Raw genomic sequence first — 9481 nt, forward strand, 5'->3', positions numbered from 1 at the left:
GTTTTCTGGATATCCAGGAATCGTCCTCCTGTTCAGGCCGTTTTCTGGATATCCAGGATTCATCCTGAGTCTGTTCAAGCCGTTTTCTGGATATCCAGGATTCGTCCTGAGTCTGTTCAAGCCGTTTTCTGGATATCCAGGATTCGTCCTGAGCCTGTTCAAGCCGTTTTTTGGATATCCAGGAAGCGTCCTCGTGTTCAAGCCGTTTCCTGGATATCCAGGATGTGGACCAGGCCTTGTGTGAGAAAGAGACGCCATCTGGATGCTATTAACACGTTACCGTGAATGTGTCGCTATACGGAAAACAACAGTAACTTTATCCCATCTTGACTGCCATTTGTTAATTCATTACGCAAAAAGCATTTTGGGCCTGATACGTAAGTAACATGTAAACATCAAAGTATCATTATCAACATTCGTTTAAGTTCTGTAACACCAGGATCAGCAGAATAAACTACACGATCTTCTTGCGGGGAGATACAAAGATGGCGGCTTTCTGACGAAAACAACATGCCCCCTCCCTCCGCATAGTCTCCTCCCTCGAAAACAGGAAGCTCCACCCCCACGTACACGTTCTGGATAAACACCGTCGTCTATCCAGGAAACGTCCTGTTTGCGACGATTTCTGGATATCCAGGAATCGTCCTTCTGCTCAGGACGATTCCTGGATATCCAGGATTCGGCATATTACGAAAGTTAGATACTGACGAAAGTTGGATACAACAGCCCTGCTAGACTTCGATCCCAAGCAGGCAGGATGGCGGCGACCACGGGGGGCGCCTCGCACCCGCTGGATGGACGTGGTGACCAGAGATCTCCGCATCATCAACATCACACCCCAGCAGGCGCAGCCAGCAGCATTGAACAGAGGGCGGTGGAGAACTCTAGTGCACGCAGTCGGCTCTACGCACCATGTGCAAGAGGATGAGTGAGTGAGTGAGTGAGTGTATATGTCACTATTTTATGTGACATAAGACAGGTGGTCACTTCACTTCTTTTTTCTTTTCTCTCATACATAGATGGGTTTATATTCCTTTTGAACTTCTAGAAGAATAATTGTGCTGAAACATATTGCAATTTAAAGTTCCATTTCTTGTATACTATGAGTAGAAAGACTGTTATTCTAGAAGATGTCGTTTGCAAATTGGAATTTCTTAAAGTGTAACCTCAGAACGGTCTAAAAGGATATCATAACGTACTTTTCAGTTCTGTTTTTTTCAGTTTTAACAAGCCTTAACAAGTGGGAGTTTGCGTTTTATTTTACCATACACCTCCACAGGTCGCCTCTATTGAAGATTTCTGCAGCCTGTGTGTGAATCAACTGACTGAGATCATCAGCCATGATGAGCTGAATGTTAAAGAGGAGACGACAGTGTGGGAGGCTGTGGTAAGATGGGTGCAGCACAGCAGGGAGGACAGGTGGGTGTCAGTGTTCAAGAAGTAAATATGAAGTTTTTGACATGCAAATAAATGATTGTGGAACTTGTTTTGGTTAAGGAGCTTCTGTATTACTAAGAAATTGGCAGAACTCACCCCTACCCTGTACCACACAGACTGCAGCACCTACCCAGCATCCTCTCTCACATCCGCTTCAACCTACTGACCTCAGACGACACGACAGCCATCTTGGAACACACGCTGGTTAGGGAGGACCCAAGATGTTCTGAGGTCATTAGGGATGTGGTACAGAAAGGGAACACTGACCTGAGACCGAGGCATGGGATGTTCACGGAGATGATGCTGATGTTCGATTTTATGCGGTATATTTATATATGTATTTCTTCTTATCTTTTTGACTTTGTAAGCTGCGAATAATCCACACAATAACATTGCATAGTTTTGTGGATAAATGTACTATGTTGTAATAGGATGTACTGTCCTATCTATTTAGCTGGTACAACCGGCCTTTGGCTAAACACACCAGCTTTGCGGCGCGGCAGCAGCTGGTTATATCACACTGAACGACCCGTCACATCTAACTTTTGCACATCCATCTGCAAGCGTGCTTTAAAACTAACCAAAGAAGCCACTAGTATTTTATAGCACAATGTTAAACCTTCTTTTAACAAAAAGGTGGATGATCTGTGTAAACCTTTTGCGTTAAAAGAAATTTTAGCATTGTACTTCGATTACTACAAGTCTACAGCACAGATATTCCCACCTATAAATAAGTGCTTTTGTTGAGGGCCACAAGATAAGATTTTATAGAACAGTGCATGCTTTGATTTCATCCTCATCCCTATACTATCGGCTATATAAAGGTATGGGTTTCCAGTCCATGTTTATTGAAATTTTGTATTTTGTCCTCACCAGTTGCAAGGAGATCTTCTTCATGAACCCTCGGGAAGGGAAGTACATCAACTGCTCTTACAAGCCTGAAGACCTTTCTTGTATCACAGACATTGTAGTGACCAGTGATAACAATATCTACATCCTGCAATTGAAAATGGAGGCTGGGAATCAGCTATCCCTGTTTAAGTACAACCATGCAAAGAATGCGTGGGAACAAGCAGGTGTGTCATCGGTAACTGGGGAACCTGTCTACGACCAGGCGTTTGGTGCAACATCCCTTATTGCACTTGGTGGGATTTTATATTTCATTCGGGTTGATCCTGTTGATTATGAAGAACATAGACGATTGCAGATGAGAAAGTACGACCCGCACTCAAACCAATGGCAGGAGTGTTCACAGTTGGGACTTGGCGAAACTATAGACGACATTGGAACATTTTCCTGCGGTCCAAACCTGTATTACCTGTCACACACAACACTGCATTGCTACGACCCCAGCATGGACATGTGGTACAAGCGAACCCCGCCTATGACTATAACATATCTTGAAATCCATGCAGCTGTTGCCATAGGAACAGAGATATTCTGTACAGATTTTGAATTCACTCAGACTATGGTGTACGACACAGAGTCAGACTGCTGGCAGATACGACAAGGCTGGCCGAACCCAGGAAACTTCTCTGTTGAAGGTTGTCAAAATCTTTTTGTACTGGAGAACCAGTTGCACATCTTGTTAACCTGTCTAAGGGACTCTCATACAGGCAACATATATCAGGAAGACTACATATATCTAGTGTATGTGTATGACAGGTCTGCTGATGCCTGGAGAGAGTTGAAAGCCAATCTGCCTTACAAGAAGTATCATACATACTATTCTTGTTCTCCTGTGGCACGTATATACCTACCATATCTAAAGGGGACATAAAAACAATTCTCATGCTGTTCAATGGTGATAAAGTTAGTCATGACAGTAATAGAATAACTTCAGTTAGACTACAGGGCAAAACTTATAAACGACATTTTGATAGGTATCAGGTTTACCGAATGCTCAACTGTGGGAAACATATAACATCGTTTATACTTTAGTATTAGGTTTACAACTTGAAATTTTTTTTCTTATAGGTTGGAGCATCTTTGTAAAGACAACTAAAGATCTGTGGCCTTCATGATTTACAGCATTAGTTACAAGATACCATTATCCTTAGTGCTTTCCAATGTAGTATCCTGGGGCATTCGTAGTATCATTTGTTGAGGTGGTGTTGGCTGGTACATATATGGGAGCCCTTGTAATATAACTTGGATGGCACACAGGCAAAGACAATTTAATGTGTATGTTGCGTACCTTATTTTGTGTGGTGTGATTAACATTCTATTTTTTGCTCACCTTACAGATTGGTCTTGTCACCTCGTTTGTCTGTTGTCACTCCGATATAAACTCATAAACTCATAATGCTGTACTATGTAATTTAGTGACCGTTTTGTCGAAAAGATCGGCGATTCTACTAGTACAGATTGCGATCGGAGTTGATCTTAGGAGAGATCCCGATCGCAATCTGTGCTAGTAGAATAGTACAGATTGCGATCGGGATCACTCCTAGGAGAATCGGCGATTCTACTGGATCGTGATCTCTCTGTCTCTCTCTCTCTCTCTCTCTCTCTTCGTTTTGTTAGGTATTATTATGTTTGCAGGCCCATGTACTCTAATAAAATTCATAAAGCATGCGTATTTTTGTCGTCATACCTTCTACGCAAACATGCTTTCATTTTTCTCACCCCTCAGAGGTCTTCTTAAGTTGATGAATTTACGACATCACCCAAATTAATACAAAACGTTCATCAGCAGTTTCCAACGCTATTGGGGCATCTGGCCATAGCATATAAAAGACTTGAAACTACCATTAGTCAAAATTATTTAACATTTTTCAAAAAAAGATACAGAAATGTAATGCTACTTATAATTCCAACCATCCACCATCCCAAGGTCTGATTACAGCAAAGCTGTAGATACATTTGTTTACAGCCAGGCTATTATCATTGCTGAAACTCATGGGGCATATCTTCAATGCCTACCCAAGCACAAGTGAACGGCACATAAATCAACAGAACATTCTTGCCAACAGTACAAATATCCATTTCGGCTATTTATACCCTCCTTTCATCTCAACTGATTATGGTAGCACTCTTTCTGCTACAGTTCAGCTCAAGTCGGACCCTTGACTGCAGAGGGTTTCACAGCAACCAGCAGCATTGATCTCCGTGCCAATATCTTTTTGCTACATTATGTGGGAGTAGTATAGTAGCGACACGCTGGTATCATTTATTCAGGAGCAGGAAGGAGCAGGTCAAAGGTCACACCCTGGCTATCATTATTCTGGAGCAAGGTGATGCAGGTCAAAGGTCAGATATTATTTATTCAGGCGCAGCAGGTCAGAGGTCACATAATTTATTCAGGAGCAGGTCAGAGGTTATGTTATGACGGCAAAATCTAGGGTAATAGGTATTTTGTTAGATCTGAGCAGGGGTGAAACCAAGGTAATTATGACAACCCCACTCCACCCCAAATGAACCTCCCCCATCCCCAATCGTGAACGACATGCCCTTATTTGGCCTGGTTCTAAGTCTCTATCGTATAAAAAAAAGATGACAATGACCGTTTGATTTTACCGTTCTTTTATTCTGTACTTTCAAAAGTCAGCATCCAACGTGAACTTCTGCTGTTCAGTGGAGGACATCACCCCCATCTTCTGGTACTCCCACCTTTTTCTCAAAGAAGTTGGTCTTTCCCTCCAGAGAAATGTTCTCCATGAAGTCAAAGGGGCTCTCGCTGTTGTAAAGCTTACTGCACATGAGTTCTCCCAGCAGCCTATCTGCGACAAACTCGATGTACTGTTTCATCAGGTCTTGATTCATCCCAATTAGCTTCACAGGAAGAGCTTCCGTCAGGAACTCTTGAAAAAAACAACTGCTCCGGAGTAAAAAAAAAAACTGTTGCGGAATAAAATAAACTGCTCCGGAGTAAAATAAAACTGCTCCGGAGCAGTAAGTGAGTAAGTATATTTGTTGTAAGTATGTATATTTGTCATGTACGTACGAACATATACCATCTATATGTACATGCAGTGAAACATTGCTTTGGAGTAACTATACGTGTTGCTCCGGAGTAAAAACACTGCTCCGGAGTAAAAAAAAAAATCTGCTCCGGAGTAAAATAAAACTGCTCGGGAGTAAAAACACTGCTCCGGAGTAATTGAGTAAGTATATTTGTTGTAAGTATGTATATTTGTCATGTGCGTAGGAACATATACCATCTATATGTACATACAGCCAAACATTGCTTTCGAGTAACTATACGTGTTGCTCCGGAGTAATTGCACTGCTCCGGAGTAAAAAAAAACTGCTCCGGAGTAAAAACACTGCTCCGGAGTATGCTAAGTGAGTAAGTATATTTGTTGTAAGTAAGTATATTTGTCATGTATGTACGAACATGTACCATCTATATGTACATGCAGTGAATCATTGCTTTGGAGTGGCTACACGTGTTGCTCCGGAGTGAAAAAAAACCTGCTCCGGAGTAAGTGAGTAACTATATTCGTGTTAAGTAACGCATACGTATTTGCAGTGCCTGTTTTTTATGCATATATCAACACAACAACGTTAACACAAAAGACACTTGTGTGCGGTGATCCTGTTTCTTAACACTTTACTATGACTTGACGTCTATAAAAAATGTATCATGGAATTCATAACCAAAACATACATCTCGTCCTATATGTCAAACACGGTATCACATTAGGAAAGAAAAGTTGTACTGCGAACGATATGGCGACTTCACGTTACTTTAGGACGAGGTAACCATATTTTTTCATCAGTGTCTGTTCTGAGACCCAGTTCTTGCTGTGTTCAATCTCATTACTGTAACGAGGCAACGCAGCGAACTCTATTAGATAAAACTTTTTGCCAGCGCTCTTCGTCTGTTTGATGACACGTTGGGGAACATCGCCTGGCTGGTGAGTTAATGGGATGGTCCAGTCCCGATAGAGTGTCCACTCCTCCTCGTCACCGCTGCCGTAGCCGTACCGTTCACTTTCATCAGATGAAACCGTCCCAGATGACACATCTGTCCCTGTATCACTCTCGGAACCACTTTGGTCGCTGTCGGTTTCTGTTGTGGAGTCTTCCTGCTCGGGCTCAGAGCCCATCACAGATTCGGCATCAGAGACGCTTTCGTCATCTTGTGACACCATCGAACCCCCATCTTCGGAACAAACCGTGACCGTGTCGTGTTCAGACGACTCATCGGAGTCGTCAAAAACATCGCGCTCCCGGTAAAAGCCCGTCTCGGCATCAACGACGACTTCTCCCGAGGCAACACCTGACTTGTCTCGGTGTTTTCTTTCCAGATGACGCTCGAGGTTGAACGCACGATCAAATTCCCGATCACAAATTTCGCAGACGTGAGGCATGCTTTATTGTTCGGTGGACAGAAGGAAAATGATAAGTTATTGATGTGCACACATATATTTGTCGCACATGAAAGTTTTAGGGATCGTACGTTTATCGTGTATACATGTTTTTATTTTTCTCACCCCTCAGTAACTGCATATGTGGTATTGAAATATATATGAAACGAAGATGCATCCAAGGTGTAACATTATACATGATAAACGTACGATCCCTAAAACTTTCATGTGCGACAAATATATGTGTGCACATCAATAACTTATCATTTTCAACCTCGAGAACTTAAACGAATGTTGATAATGATACTTATAATGATGTTTACATGTTACTTACGTATCAGGACCGAGATACTTTTTGCGAAATTGATTAACAAATGGCAGTCAAGATGGGATGAAGTCACTGTTGTTTACCGTATAGCGACACATTCTAGTTACGTGTTAATGGCATCCAGATGGCGTCCCTTTGCCCGGTCCACATCCTGGATATCCAGAAAACGGCCTGAACAGGAGGACGCATCCTGGATATCCAGAATACGGCTCAAGCAGCCCCTGGCCGCATCCTGGATATCCAGAAAACGGCCTGAACGCCTGACGAAAATAAGGAATTCTCCCGCCATTTTTAATTTGCGAGCAAGAGGTAACTGTGGGTCACGCACGCACCGCAATGGTATCCTGCACCGCGGGTGTCCTGCAATACTCTGAACGCATGTCTATTAAAAAGACAACCGTTGTCCACAACGATAGACAATAACAGTCGCACGACTATATATGTGTTGTGTGTTTGAAGTTGTTTTTCGTGTAGCGTCACATTCTATTTACGTGTTAAGAGCATTCAAACTGCGTCCTATCATGGGGAGGGCAGCGGTCACTTCCGGGTTTTAATCTCTCGCAACTTGAGTCTGTCAAGGTCTCACGAGGTCGACCCATATATGGAAACATGGGCGTGCATAATAATGTTTTCTGTCCTGTCAATCACCATGATTGACGGCACCGGAAGTACGAATCCTGGATATCTAGTTTTCGTAAGGTTTTTGGACGATTCCTAGAGCCGACGAAAAGTAGATGTTCCATTTACTACAGAACAGCAGTGGACCACGGGTGGTGGACCATGGGTAGCGGCAAATTGGCCGACAGACAAGGGACGGGGCATTTATGTTTTTCAACTGGTGTGTGTCATACTGACACAGTTCTTCATGTCTCGTTTCCATGACAACCAGGTGCACGCATACACAGGTGTGTAACCGTCAATACCTGGTCCGTGATTAATGCATGTGAACAGATTACCGTGACAAATCCACGGAACCAGCTCATAGAAGCACATTGTAGTTCCAAGGAAAACTGCAAGAAGGCGGAAAATTGACATTGACCTTTGTCTTCCCAACATTATTATGTCAAGTTCAGTTGGTTTCCAAAATGTTTTTTCAAGCTACTCACACAAAATACATCTTTCGGGTTTACATAGATATCGTAACAATCTATCAGTAGCTATAATTCTGTGTGGGCCAAATTATGGGGACACCAAATCAGTATCTTCAGTAAAACTCACTTTTATGGGGGTTATAAAAACTATTGATTGTTAACTGAGCGTCTTTATGCGGGGTCAATGAATCTTTGTTCAGAATTTCCTTGTTGTTTGTCACGCCACACTCCCAGCCATTCCCAGTACGGAATTATGAGTGCCGGAGGTTCAAAGCGTGACTTGTTTGCCACGCCGTGGTGCGGTTTTAGGTGGTACTGCTCCTGGTGGTGTCACCTCTGAGGATGAACTGAACTGAACTGCTCCTCGGGCTGCAAAATTTAAATTTTGAACTAGCTTTCCAACGTATGGGTTTGCGTGTTGTGCATACTAAGATGTGCCCAATGTAAATTAAGCCCGCCTATCAGTTTCTCTGTGAACTACATGTAAGAGAATGTGTCCCATCTGCAAAGACAGTATTGAGGATAAATATCATTTCCTGATGATATACCCTTATTATAATGAAGAGAGGAAGAAGTTATTGACCATATGTAGCAACAGAACAACATTAACTAGAACATTGTAGAGAAATATTCAATGTACTTCTATCATGTCTATCATGCTTCGCTCACTCGGTGGTTTTATTCGGTGGCTATAGCAAATGACCAGGCGTTATGACACCATATACACCGAGGAATAGGCGGGTCATTAACGCTATTATCATATAGCCCATCCTGATCCATCCAAACAGACCCATACAAAAGAGACAAATTCCTTGTTATAACACATACGTCCTTTATATAATAATAAAGGGTTAATGCCCCGGCCCGAGGTGTATATGGTGAGATAATCCCTGGTCAGGTGCGATAACCACCGAATAAACCACCGAGTGAGCGTAGCGAACGAGGTGGTTTATGAGGGATTATCTCACCATATACACCGAGGATAAGGCGGGGCATTAACGTTATTATCATATAGCCTACACAAACTGACCCATTTAAGCAACAAATTCCTTTATAATACATACATCCTTTATTCAAGACCTCCAAGGCTTGACATAATGACAAATTCCCTTCTGCTGGGACAAGTGTGTTGCTATTCAATCCTAAGTTATAGTTGTACATATTCAATAAATTTGAAGGAATGTGAACAGTAATAATGTTTGGATTAACTCTAACATGGACTGCACACTGTACAAAGCATTCCTTTCTGCTGACGCATGACGCCGTAACACGTAGATTCAGGCCAGGCAGGCTTGGTCCCCATGTAACTC

At 42.5% G+C, this 9481-nt stretch overlaps 1 protein-coding gene across 1 annotated transcript; it reads left to right on the forward strand.

Annotated features, from left to right (window-relative positions):
- Positions 1–757: 757 nt before the first annotated feature.
- LOC118407259 (kelch repeat and BTB domain-containing protein 2-like) lies at positions 758–3833 on the forward strand. Its single transcript, XM_035807718.1, has 4 exons — positions 758–896; positions 1242–1419; positions 1554–1760; positions 2314–3833. The coding sequence occupies exons 1-4, from the start codon at positions 758–760 to the stop codon at positions 3215–3217; spliced, it is 1428 nt and encodes a 475-aa protein (XP_035663611.1). The 3' UTR covers positions 3218–3833.
- Positions 3834–9481: the final 5648 nt, after the last annotated feature.

Source organism: Branchiostoma floridae, unplaced genomic scaffold (assembly GCF_000003815.2).
Source record: "Branchiostoma floridae strain S238N-H82 unplaced genomic scaffold, Bfl_VNyyK Sc7u5tJ_1044, whole genome shotgun sequence".
NCBI lineage: Eukaryota > Metazoa > Chordata > Leptocardii > Amphioxiformes > Branchiostomatidae > Branchiostoma > Branchiostoma floridae.

What these genes read in the sequence shown, in the direction of transcription:
- LOC118407259 (XM_035807718.1), top strand. Translation starts at nt 758, where the DNA reads ATGGCGGCGACCACGGGGGGCGCCTCGCACCCGCTGGATGGACGTGGT. An exon ending in CAGCACAGCAGGGAGGACAG is followed by an intron (nt 1,420 to 1,553) that starts GTGGGTGTCAGT and finishes TGTACCACACAG; the next exon opens with ACTGCAGCACCTACCCAGCA. An exon ending in CTGATGTTCGATTTTATGCG is followed by an intron (nt 1,761 to 2,313) that starts GTATATTTATAT and finishes TGTCCTCACCAG; the next exon opens with TTGCAAGGAGATCTTCTTCA.